The 13607-nt window shown below is 32.3% G+C and overlaps 2 protein-coding genes across 6 annotated transcripts in view; one reads left to right on the top strand and one right to left on the bottom strand.

The window, feature by feature from the left end:
• The window catches only part of LOC123541872 (CD109 antigen-like), a 139329-nt gene that overhangs the window by 38207 nt on the left and 87515 nt on the right, over window positions 1-13607 (bottom strand). The gene's annotated exons all lie outside the window — the stretch shown is intronic.
• The window catches only part of LOC123542548 (CD109 antigen-like), a 39933-nt gene that overhangs the window by 3456 nt on the left and 22870 nt on the right, over window positions 1-13607 (top strand). For all 5 annotated transcript variants that reach the window (XR_008368691.1, XM_053531807.1, XM_053531806.1 and 2 more), the window contains exons 2-5: window positions 9404-9484; window positions 10294-10454; window positions 12604-12629; window positions 12866-13019. Coding sequence is in view for 4 of the 5 variants with exons in the window: in XM_053531807.1 (XP_053387782.1) it covers window positions 9404-9484; window positions 10294-10454; window positions 12604-12629; window positions 12866-13019 (422 nt within the window). In the remaining variant the exon portion in view is untranslated. The remainder of the gene's footprint in view (window positions 1-9403; window positions 9485-10293; window positions 10455-12603; window positions 12630-12865; window positions 13020-13607) is intronic.

Genomic DNA, 13607 nt, shown 5'->3' with positions numbered 1-13607 from the left:
TTGTAATGTAGTGGTGTCATCTATTAACATATGGCACTGACTGTTGTGAAAAGCTTTAAGATCTTCTTTATACTGACAGATATTTCCGGAAACATCAATGCATATAATATATAAGTAGCGTGAAGTTGAAAGTGTGTAAACTGTATACATTGATAGACCAAAAATAAACTGTATATTTTGAGTGATACTCCTGAGTATTATAATATTCTCAATTTAGTATTTTTATTATCAAATCATTTTATTAACATAGCAATAAAAGCGAAATGGTGAAACGATAAGCCGGACAAGATATCTGGAAATATAGATATATAACATCGTCTTGTGAATGTGAGAACATCTGAAATTAGTAATTAGTTATTAATGATCAACATTTCTATTTCACCAATGAGCTTAAAATGTCGGAAACATAGTTAGATCAGTTATAATGATTTGAGTTGCATACAGGTTAACCGGGGAACTTCAGTAAATGGCCTGGTAAAATTCTAACTGTGTGTGAGATATGTATATGACTAAAACCTACCTACCGGGGAATAAATTTCTATCGCTCAGAATAGCCTCAAATTTCGAGAGATGACTAATTTCAAGGTCAGGATTAACGTGGTATTGTTAGATTGAACTGGGGAATTCCCCGGTTCGTGGCGTATCCAGTTGGCAGTGTTTACACACACACACACGCACGCACGCACGCACGCACACACACACACACACACACATACATGTAAACGCAACCAATCGGGGATGTAAGGTATAAACCTACTAACTGGGAACTTCTTTATTACTGTAGCTACAGTTATCATATTTCTATCAACTCTTATTCTTACGATCTTAAAATTATCCGAGGCTTTAGATTAAAGCTATCTTCAATTGTTAAGCAATGATATTTTTCACATTCAGAGCGGGGACTTTTGTGTTTAAACCAACTGAGGTGAATGTGTAACAAACCGGGTGTTTGTGTATAGACGAAATGTGGAATTGTGTGTTTCAACAAAAACGGGGAGTAGTGTAAAGACTAAATGAGGTACAAGTGTATAACTAACGGGTACGTGTGTAAGTTGAAAACGAGGAACTAGCTTTTAAAATGGTGAATGCGGAAGCCCTGTTACATATCATATATATGTGAAAAGACAACCGAGGGACTTAATTTGATTTGATGGGTTTTACGCCATTTTAAACACTATTTCAGTTATGTCAGTGGGCAGTTTACCCAGCAATCGTTCCTGGAAAGATCAAGTACTAGTACTCAAGCTGTCATCTTTCTTACATAAAGAACCTGGTCGGTAGCAAGGTTTTAAAACCCTTTCCCCCTTAGTCATTTTTTATTACGAGTGTTTTTAAAAGTAAGCGATTCTAACCACCCAAAAAACAGAGGCGGTCAGACAATAGGGGAAATTTATATTCTGTATTTTTAGGTACAGTAGCAATCATTCGAATTCAATCAAAAATTGCTAGTCAAATTTAACATTAAAATAACTTTTTTTAAACAAGACAAGAACAATCGAAGAAAAAAACCAAACTCATGATGCAGGAAATAAAAAAACCCAAAAAAACCAGTCCCGGGTTTTTTTGGCTTGTGTGTTTTAAATAAACTTTCCATTGCCACAGCAATTTTGGGAAACGCGATAAAAAAGAGTCATTTCAGGGTTTTTGGGGTTTGCAGATAGGAATACCCGGCCCTAAAGGGGGAAACCGGGTTTAGGGGGGTTTAACAGGCTCTCTCCCGAGTTACCCCCCAAACTTTCCCCAAAGACCCGGGATATTACCATCTGCACCTATAACTAGGGGTAAATCTTTTTTTTGGCAAAACCGGGTTTTCAAAAATAATAATAAAAAAAAACCCCCATTGAACAGTTTCTTTTTAAAAATAGATCTTTTTTCTTAGGGCCCAGTGTTTTAAACAAACGGGGGAAACCCCAACGCCCGAAAACAGGAAAACTTCATGACTTTTTTCAAAACAAACAACAATTTTTATTTTTCCGGGTTTTTGTTTCCCCAATTTGCAGCGTAACTTTGGGAATTTTTTTGATAAAAAAACGTGATTTTTTCAAAAAAAATTAAAAACAAACGGGAACCCAAAAGGGAACCTGTAAAGGTATTGAATTTCACCCGTTTTTTTAAATAAATTTAAAAAATGTTTACACAAATTTTTTTACATATAGGGTATACGTCTTTTACGCACGAGAGCCTCTTTCACCACCCCGGGGTTTTAAGATGGACTTCCCCAGCCCCGGTAAAGATCCCGGGAAACCCGTAGGTTTGCAAGAAAAAATAATATTGAATTTTTTTTTCCTTCTTTATTTTTAAAACAAAAAAAAAAAATTGGGCATTCAAAAATCTCGGGGCGGATACGGTTTTGGTTTAAAGGGGGTTCCCAAAAATTTTTGGTTTTAGAACAACAAGGAGGTCCGTGGGCATGTCCCCATCCCCCCCTTCCCACACCCCCCCACCCCCCACCCCACCCCCCAACCCCCCAACCCCCCCGGAACTTTTTAAAAAACAATAGATCCATCGGTCCCATTTTTGGCGTTTGAGGTCGGTTTTGGTTTTTAAAAAAGGACGTGTTTTATGATAAAATAAACCCCAAAAAAACTTGCTACAAATAGTCCATTTTTTAATACCGTCAAATTATTCTTCCCTTAATACCCGGGAAGGGAATTCAAAGCCCGATTTTGGGGTTTTTTATGGCGAGGGGTTACAAAAATTTTTATTAAAAAAAAATAAAAAGCTTTATAGGGCTCTTTGCAATTTTGTCAAACTTTTATTTGCGGCGTAGCGAGGAAGAAAAAAAATGAAAGGGTTTTAAACCCAAAAAAAAAGACAAATTCCCTTTATGCGAGCATAGCGAGGGAGAAAAAATGCATTTAAATTTTCACCCAGAACAAATAAAAGAATTCCCAAAGAAAAGCAGAGAGCAAAAAAAAAATTACCCCAATCCCGGGATCCCCCCTTGAATCTGGGGAAAACCCAGACAATTTTTTTCCCTTCAATTCTACTCCTTTTCCCAAAAAGACAGAATAAACAGTAAAAACATAAAAGGGTGGGGGTTCCTTTTAAAAACCATGCATACAACAAAACACAGAAACTTTTTGGATAATCCCCAAATGGGGCGAAATTTCCCCTATTTTTTTCAGTTGGTGTTCCAACATTTAAACTGTGTATTATTAAAATTACATTGTTTTACATTATCAAAAATTTAAAAACTATATTTCCCGTTTGTTTTTTAATAATGAAAAATTTCCCAAAAAGATAAGGCATTAAAAAAATACGTTCCCAGATTTAAAAACAACTCTTACTCGGGCTTGGGGACAAAAAACAATAGTAGAGGAATTAATTTGAATAAGATAGAATGGGGCCCAAAAAACATGATCAAAATAAGGAAGAATGACAAAAAACAAAGCTTTTAAATTTTTTTTTGCGTTTTTCTCTCCGAAAAAACGGGGTTAACGAAAACTTGATTTTTTTAAAAAAAAGAATTTTGCCCCTTTTTTAAATTCAAAGAAAAATTTTGGGTTTTCGATATGGGGAAAAAAGGAAATAAAAATGGGGAATTTTAAATTAAAACTAAACAATGATCGCATCCCTGATTTTTTGCATAAAAAATCGTTTTTTTCTTGCCCGGGAAAAAAAAAGCAATAAAATTTTAAAAAAAAAGACTTAAAAAAAAGTTTACAGCTTTCCAGTCTGTTTTTTTTTTTTTCCAAAAAATTTTTTTCCCCAAAATTAAAGGTTTTGTTTTTTTTTTTTTTTTAAAGAAAACAGGCTTAAAGAAAAAACGTTTGACTTTACATATTTAATCTTTAAAATTTTTGGGTAAAGGTCGGTGTTCGAATCCCACACTCCCGGGAAAATCTTTTTCCCCCAAATTTTGGGGACGATTTTTCCTTTAGAAACTTTAACATGATTTAAATTGGGAAACAAAACTATCTGGAGGGTTTTGATCACGAAAATGTATAAAGTAAAAAATTACAAAGGGGAGGAGAATGAAAACTGAAGCAAAAGCTGAAAATTTTCCCCAACGTTTATTAGCCCCTCTTTCAAAACAAAGTCCCTCAAAACGGAAGCTCGTTAAAAAAACGTTTGATCAAGGAAAATTAAAATGAAATTTAGTCATTTGGGATTTTTAAATTAAAGATATTGGGTTTTTTTAATCAAAAAATTTTTATCGTAAGTATTTTTTTTTGATTAATTATACTTGTGTTTCCCCCAAGCATTAAAAACCCGGGAAAACCCTCTTGCCCCTGTCAAAAAAAAGATAAAAAAATACTTGCACCCAAAATAAATACTGCGTTAATGGTCACCGAATAGGGGGAAAAGTCTTATTTTTGGGGTCAGTTTACATGATGAATATGAAATAACCATATATTAAAAAAGAAAAATATCGTTATTAAATTTTTAAGCTTTAAAATTCAATAAAAAATCCTTCAATCGCAAAAAAATTTTTTCTGTTTTTAGGTTTAATTTAACGAAGTACATGTTAATAAGTTGTGAAATTTAAAGAAAAATTAAAATTGTATTTCTAATACCTCGGAACTCCTCCGGGAAACTGTGATTGTTTCTTTTAACAGCACTGGGTTTATTTTTTTCATAAAAAATTTTCATTTTTTATTTTCCCCAAAAAACCAATAAAATGCTACCCCAATAAACGCACGGTGTGATTAAAAAAATGAATGGGGGGAAAAAAAAATGTAAGCAAGAGAGGGAGGTCGTTTTTCACCCCCGTCCAACAAAACCAAAAATTTTTTAAAAAGTTGTTTTTATCAAATTTTAATTCTCCCGGGCCTGAAATTGAAAGAAAAAATCAAGGCAGATATAATTGTAGTTTATTTAACCCTACTTTTTTGTAGAATGAAAGGGAATCCCCCGACAGACCCAAAATCTTTTGGTTAATGGAAAATGGGATTTTTAAAAAATTCCCCCTTGGGAAAGTCCGTAACGCACTGAGACTTTTTAGCTTTAAAAATTTACAAATTTAAAGGTTTTTGGGTAACAACTTTATAACTTTTATAACTAAAAGCGGGCAGTTTATAAAAAAAAGAAAGCTTTTTTAAAAATTTTAGCAAATTCAAATATAAGTTTTAAAATAGTGTAATTCGGTTGCAGAAATTGGGGGCAAAAATTTTTTTTAGGATTTTATCGTTTGTTTTTTGAACATCCCCAAAATTTTTTTTTTTTTAGTTATTTTTTTTTCTTTTTTCATGAGAATTGTTTTGCGTGATTCCCAGTGTTTAATTTATTTTTCACGGTTTTTATATTTTTTGCCCCAAATGATCCCAAACCCCCTGCAAAAAGGGAACATTAAACATTTTTTTTGAACCGTGGGGAAACTTTCAATTATTTCGGACATGGACAACCAAAACTTTAATTTGGGCCATGCTTTGTTGAAATATTTTTTATATGAATTTCTAGACTTTCGATCGTAAAAAAAAAATCGCGCAAAAAAAGCATGAAATTCCCGGTTAAAGGGGGGGAAAGCCCCAGTTTGCTATGATCTAGGCTTTTGAAAGTCCAATGTTTTAAAAAAGGATTGGGGTCAGATCCTGGGGCCATTTCTTTGATGGTATTTGTTAAAAACAGTCCCCGATAATGTCTAAAGTTTTTGATTAAAGGGTCTTTTAAATTTGACAAATACTTGATAAAAAAAAACGTATTAAAATATTTTGGCGTTGTGTATTCACTTTTCTTCAACACCGTAGAAAAAGGGATAACCCAATTGACAGCTGCTTATACCCTGAAAAAAATTTGTAGGAGGTAAAAGACATAAATGCTGTTTTTAAATGCCCCAGGTTTTTTGGGGAGGTATTTGATCTTTTTTTACTTTTGGGACATTTTTACATCAAAAGTTTCAACACAAACGATTGCCGGAAAAAAAATCAGCGCGAAAATAGCTGAAAATCCTGTGTAAGATTTTTGCAAAGAGTTTTTAAATGTTGAAAAAGGTTTTTTTTATTTTCACGTGTTCTTAATCAGTTTTTAAAAAGTTACTGGAGTCAGTCCCCCAAAAGGGATTTCTTTTATTTAGTAAATAAATCAATAATTTTAAAGTACAAATGTTGTTGTTTTTTTTTAAACTAACGAAACCCGTATTAAAATTCCTGGCTTTGGGTGTATTTTTTACTGGGTTTTAATTTACATAGGTAAATTTCATTATGAAACTGAATATATAACATTTTGGAGGTAATACTAAAATTTTTTTTTTTCAAAAGCAGCACGGGTAATTTAAAAGGAAAAATTTGTTAAATTTTAGCACCGCGCCCGAAATTTAAAATTTGTTAAAAGCGATGAAATTTTATAGAATGTATATTTTTTAGTAAATGTCCTGTTTTATTAAAAAATTTTCAGTTTTACATAAAATTTGTCAAATCAAATCATTAACTTAGAAATAAAAGCGCATAACACAAAAGCCGGAAAAAATAAAGCGGAACTAAATATAAAAAACTGGGCCCTTTTTGAACGTAAAAAAAATATTTAATTTGGGAAATTTATGAATTAGTCCCCAAAATAATCTTTTCACTAATAAGCTTATAATGACGAAAGCATTATGTTTTAAAATTTGTGAACATAATTTAAACCTTTTTGTGTAGTACTACATTTTTAAAACAGGTAAAACTGGGGGGAAATGCAGAAAGGCGAAAAAATTTCACAAACCCTTGTAAAATTCTTTTGTGTGTGAAAATTTTTAGACCAAAGGGGCCGCGTACCCGGGGGAAAAATTTTTATCGCTCAGAAACAGCTCAAATTTCGAGGAAAGACTAATTTGAAGGGCAGGAATAACGTGGTATTGTTAAAATGAACTGGGGAAATTTCCCCCGGGTTCGAGGCGTATCCCCAGTACGTTGGTGTGTATTCATACGAAATTACCCAGTTGGCAGCGTTTACAAACTCACACACACACACAACACTCGCACACAGAAAAAACGAACGAACAAACACAGGAACACAGTGGGGCACTGCCTTTGAATGGTCAGTGGCAAAAACACCACTGGGTAAGCATAGGAAATAGAGATCAATATAATTGCACTTTTACTAATCCTACGAGGTGTTCTGTATTACAAAAGTGCTTCTATTGTGACATTTTGATACAAGCAAAACTGTATTATCTGCTCTATTATTTACTTACTGGTATTTCGTTTTATTATTGGCTTGTTAAAAGTTAATTTTTTACCATATGTAAGTTGACAGAATCATGGGAACCATGTTTTGAGGGGTAAATCAAACACAAATGAATAAATCCTAAATGTTTTTGTTGTGCAAAAAAATATGATATTGTGTCTAAAACAGTTTTCATTTTACACTCAATTGTGTAATTGCAAGGGAAGTAAACTAATAGATAACTCTGCTTGTAAGTACTAGCCCAAGGCAAGAGTTGTCATTCTTTGTGGATCACAACTTTAAATTAAAAATTGAAACTTTTGTTATTGATATTAACAAAACTATCATAAACTTCACATTTGTGAAATCATGTTTGGTTAATTCAAGGATTTGGAAATCAATTTCTAGACTTTATTTAATGTATTACTATCATTAAAATTTTTAGACTCTATTTCTACACTGGGGAGCTTAAACCCGTATATGGTGCGCACCCAAACTCACTCTTACCCCCACATGTTCCAATGATACGGGACGGTGTAATTTAGTAATCCCCGCCAGGTGAATCTCTAACACATGTAATGGAAACAAAAAGGCATGGCATGTAAAACATAAAAATGCTCGTGTATAAATATATAAAAAGCAAACCTTAAGAACCAAAAACGTATGAACTCAGTGCCTTCTCAAAGACAGAGCAACAAGAGAAACACCCTTAAGGGCCCGACGAAACAGGTCAGAAGACAGATATCAAAACAGTTCAGTCCTGGTAGGATTTAAGGACTGCTTATCATAGAGTCCTCCCACTCTTCCGTCAGACACAATCAAAGAGGGAAGAGTAGTGTTCAACTGTAAACGGGTTAAACACTAAACATGCGGTTGTCTCAAAACAGTTGGGTCCTAACCTGCTTTTATAACACGTTTTATAATTTTACCAAACACAGATGGAAAATTACAATGACCCAAGATCTTACGAAGTGTCTTTAAATTACTATTGAATTTTACTTATGGTAGCCTTGCTGAAGAAGTTTACTTGTAATATATTGATTGCGTTCATTGAAATCCTTGACATGACTACACGCTCTAGCAAACCGAATTAATTGAGAAATATATACCCCATAAGATGTAGCCTGAGGTACATCCCCATCCAAATGGGGAAAATTTACAATACTGAAATTAATATCATCCCTCTTGTCATAAATTTTGGTATGTATAATATCGTCATAAAAAGAGAGATCTAAATCTAAAAATGAAGCATCAGTATCCGAATTGTTGGTTTTAATTAACTGAAGCTCCCTAGGATAAATAGTACCCATCAATTGACCAAAAAATGGATTATCCATATTAAGAATATCATCCAGATAGTGTGATGTATTATTAAAAGCAGTTATAACATCTGCCTGCGTATCTGGAAAAAAGCTCAACATAAAGTCTCTTTCATAACAATATAAAAACAAATCTGCGACAAGGGGTGCACAGTTTGTTCCCATGGGAATACCAATTACTTGTCTGAAAATTGCATTCCCAATCCTGATGTAAATGTTATTCAATAAAAATGAAAGGGCTTTACAAACTTCGGCACAGGTCCACATTGTATAATGTTTAATAATATTGCTAGTAAAAAAAGCTTTATCAAAAGGCCAAATTTAACAGGTGAGCGGTATAGGGTCATCATGACCCTCTTGTTTTTTACTGAGTGTATTACCGTCCTTCAATGCCAGTATTTTATTGATTAATTGATGAAAAAATGTACTAGTTTATGAAAATCTACTGAAAGCATAGAACGCAACCAATCAATTGATAGCAGTCTAGGTTGAACTGAATTTTTGGCAATGATATATACGTTTGGTAATGAAAAATTACTGAGAGAGTTATTGTAACACTAAGTCTGCTTTGCCGTTTGTTTAATGTCACAGGCATTCATACTTCAGTTAATGATTTCATGAAATAAATCCACGATTTCAATAAATGAATTTAAGATTTAAACAAATATAGTGAATAAATAGTTCAGTTGACTACAAACACTAGGCATTTTCATACTTCACTTTGGTACAATCTTGTTTGTTTTTCTGATTTCAGGCTTCACATTTCAGTGTTATACATTTGGTTAGCAGCTCGTAACTTTTTACGCGTGTCTTTTCAGACAACTTTCTTTGATGAATGAAATGTTTATATTATGACATTGTGATAATCGTTAACAAAAAATTCGCTGTTTTAGAATAAAAATCGATTTATTCCTTTACCATATAAGTAAACAGTAGAAACATTATTGTTCTGTCTTTTATATAACTTATAATTTATAATGGATTTTACCATTTTTCAGATATTGGACAAGATCTGACCTCAGAATGTTGACACCGTTTTCGCTAGTTGTTTCATTAGCAACCGTCTCGGTCGCAACCGGGTGAGTATGCATACTACCACTGTGGCAAACATATTATTAAAATTTAGTCACAAAGTAGAAAACAATTAACTAAATTAACCCATATTTGCTTTAGTGGACCATGTGACCTAAGCCGACATTGGGGGCGTATAAGCAGTTTTCTTTATGACCAAATGTCGTAACTAAATCATTTGGAGGTTAAATTATTTTGTTTGATTGTTTATTGTGACTGCATCTATCCGTGTTTCTGATTAATTGCTTTGTTTGTATTTATTAAAATGCAATCACACATACCTGAAATTAAACATAACATCATCCTCTCAAGTTACATCTAGTTAGCGACCTAGTTAGTTTACATAATATCAAATGATATCTTATTCGTTACACCTATGTGAATGAACGTAAGGAAAATCTAACAGCAACTTAAATGGTATATAAAACAATTAATTTACATCCATATTTAACATGTTCAACAAATAAACAATTTTGTAATATCCTTCTCGGAAACATTAGTATTCAATGAGGAAACAGTCCGTTCTTGAGCTGGAAAAGACATTGACAATTTTTTCGATATTTGGCCGAACGTTGTATGTTATTTGAACGTGTAAATTTCTTAACTTTGCGGTTTATGTCCAGGCAGGCAACATTGAATCATGTATATTTGTATTTTTTCCTCTAAGGAACACATGTATCAATATCTCGCATGTTCCGCAAAAATCGTCCAACTTACTACTGTTTGAGAAAGGACTGGCATTATTTTGCAGCGTTTTGATTTGACGAACGCATTTATATCCGATGTTTTATCTTTATTTCACATTCTTATCTTCCAGGACGTATGTGATATCTTTTCCAAACTCACTAATCCCGGGTATTCCATTACAAATGCGAGTTCTTGTTCAGAACTGCAATGGACCAGTTTCTGTGTGGGCTGGTGTGAAATATGTACAGAATGATTCCCTGGTCGCAGAAAATACAACATCTGTTCAGAGTGGTAAGTACACAAACTAAATTTTAAAGTTAGTAATGATTTAGAACGCAAAAACCAGTAAGTTTATGAAATTGTAATGCTTAAATCGTTGCAAGTCTGAATCTAAACAACATACAAACACCTAATTGTTTGACAAAAATCTATCTGTAAAAAAAATAAATGAAAGCTGATGATAAACCTAATGACTAAATATATCTATAGGTCGCTACATGTAATACAATGTCATAGAAATCGTCACTCTGTAGACAAAATTTACCAGTTGTTGTAACAATAGATACCTTTACTTTACTTAATTGTATACACTTCTCCCCGCTTTTTAAACAAAACAGTCGTTTTACAAATCATTGACAAAATAATTTGTTTCAGTTGTAAGAATTTCTATGTATTGTTAAGGGGTAATTACACTCTGTTACTGCACAAAGAGAAAAAAATTTATATGAAGACAGATAACATAATTCTATGACAAGCGTATCTAGAATAAAGAATACTATAGTATTAGATACAGTAAAACTTTTTAGTACAGGGGTTTCGCCTGTCTGTTAGCATTGTTCAGAAAAGGTTAAGTTCATTGCCTTCGTAATGCATTATAATAATAAGTGTAGTCATTAGCACTATGGTTAATCTTTTGTTACCTGCTAAAACATTGAAAAGACCTTTCCACATACATTTGGGTAGTAATATATTTTCTAATTAAGAAATAACCGTTGCAAATCTTAACGAGGTCTTATACTTCACCTTAAATTGTTTTCAACATTTGTTTTTAAATGCAGAGAAGGGATATTTAAAATTGTATGTAAATCAAACGTAGTCTACGATTTGTTTTTAATTGTTGGTAGCACATATTTACTCCCAGGGTCAATTAATAAATAGCTAGAGTCTAATACTGTTTCGAACGAATTTTAAATGTCAGTTTGTATTACAACTGACATATGAGTTTGAAAACCATAACGTTGTGAAATCCAGCTTTCTTTCATTTATTAAGAAATTTTATGTTAGTTACGATGTATCTGTCATCTATGTTTTGACACTTTCTCCTCAGATGAACAGATATAAAAGTTTTACGTAGTTGATAATAACAAGATACGTATTGACGTCTTCATAAAGAAACAGATGGACTGACCGATAAAAAAAGAAAACACCAGAATTTTTTTTCCTGTTTATCAAATTTTGTATTGTCGTTTAGCTCGAGGTATTTAGAGTGTTGTTTAACAGTACAGAAGTTACAATATTTTCAAAAGCCTTTAAAATTATTCAAAACCAATGAAATAAAAAGATACAGACCACATCACTATAAAGAAAGCAAGGACTTGAGATCACTAGATGTAAGTTAAATAGTCAAAAATAGGCAGCGGATTGCACTTAAATCTATTACCGTTAATTATAACACAAAAATTTCTTATATATATATATATATACCCGAGCCTAGCTGTCTATTTAATCGCACTACGTTTGCCGGTTAGAGGCAAGCAAAAAGCTGATTAAGGCTGGCATTTATCTAAGATATTTTTTTCATTGATGACATTAAGGTCTACAGCTTTTTTTCCATTTTATTATTATCATTTTTATTAACATTATTATTATTATTATTATTAGCATCATTCAATTTGTCAGGCTAGTGACTTATTTGTGGAATTTAATAAAGATATAACACTTTTTATTTACTTATCATACAAACTATATGAACTTCAATTAATATGAAATTTGTATTAGAATAGTTTTGGCCTGTAGTCATCAAAGTTGTCTGAAATTCTGAAAAGTCTGAAATTTAAACTACTAAAATAGACTTTGTTTGTGTGTGCGTGTATATGTATGTGTGTGTGTGTGTTTGTGGTGTGCACGTCTGCGTACTGTAGGTTTCGTTTTGGGGAGGCTGCGTTTTTTGGTACGTGGCATTCCCTGTTTGATATTAGTCTCTTTTTTTTTAATTTCTTAAAAGTCAAATTGCTATAATTTTCTTTTGTTTCAAATCTACATAGCTTTTTATTTTTGTTGTAGTTTATGCCGTATTCTTGACAAGATTTTATCAAAATCTGTACCTGATTTACAAATATATGGCATAAGGTTATTTTAGCATTTCAAAGTCTACGTTTCAGACTTCCAATCTTGATGAGTTCGGATCCTATTTGATATCGCATACAATATATATTTTCAGGAATATCTACGATATTGTCTATCAATGTAAGTTGTTGCTATTACACCAGATATAAAATAATATCTCTTTTATGAAATTGTACCGTGATTAACTCATGTGATTCGTTAAAATATGAACCTATTTTTATATTTGAAATATGAGTTGTATACAATATACAATATAGAAAGAAGTGTACAGTATTGTATTAACCGTTATAACATTTGTTTATATGTTGATCTGAGTTGGCAAAACGTTTTGTGAACGACCTGTATTTTATTCCCAGGTACCTGGTAACTTGCTACCTTCAGAGTATAAAGTAGATACTTTGGGGTCAGGAGGCCTTGTTTTTGAAAACAGTTCTAACATTCGTTTTGAAGACAGAGGTTTGATAGTGTTAATCCAGACTGATAAGACACAATATTCCGCAGGACAGACAGGTATGTAAGAGTAAACAATCATATTTTGTAAACATTTATTGTCAAGGAAAAGAAAACATGAGAATCTGATGTCAAATAATTCAATAACTTAGTTTTTATGTAATACATTGAATAGTTGTCGAAAATTTATAATCATCTAGTCAGTACTTTTTTAGAAAATTACCCTTGTTATGTAAAACCATGATAATAGAAACAATAGAGAGACTGGATTTCATAGAAATATTCTAAGTTATCTGCTGTATTAACCACGAGCAGAGTTGAATACACAGTCAAAGTAAAATCGGCGATTTAAAAGTGAATTAAGCGGCATTTCAAAGCGTCCATGACTTTCTGTAAAAAATCCAAAATTGCACATGGAGAAAACGTAATAAGCTGATTTTCATTACGGGTCCGCGACGTAAAGATATCCATTAGTTATCTTTTACTGAAATATTTTATCTTAAGATATTGATTCTAATGTGTAAAATCCTCATTAAATGTATCTAACTTTACTAATTTAAAATATATAAATTTAGGCAGATAGAGCTACATTCATAATTAAATGTCATTCTGTATCAATTGACGGTTAAATTAGTGGTAGTACACATC

This window comes from Mercenaria mercenaria, chromosome 19, assembly GCF_021730395.1.
Source record: "Mercenaria mercenaria strain notata chromosome 19, MADL_Memer_1, whole genome shotgun sequence".
NCBI lineage: Eukaryota > Metazoa > Mollusca > Bivalvia > Venerida > Veneridae > Mercenaria > Mercenaria mercenaria.
Note: the sequence above shows the minus strand (reverse complement) of the source record. Positions and strands in the feature narration are given on the sequence as shown.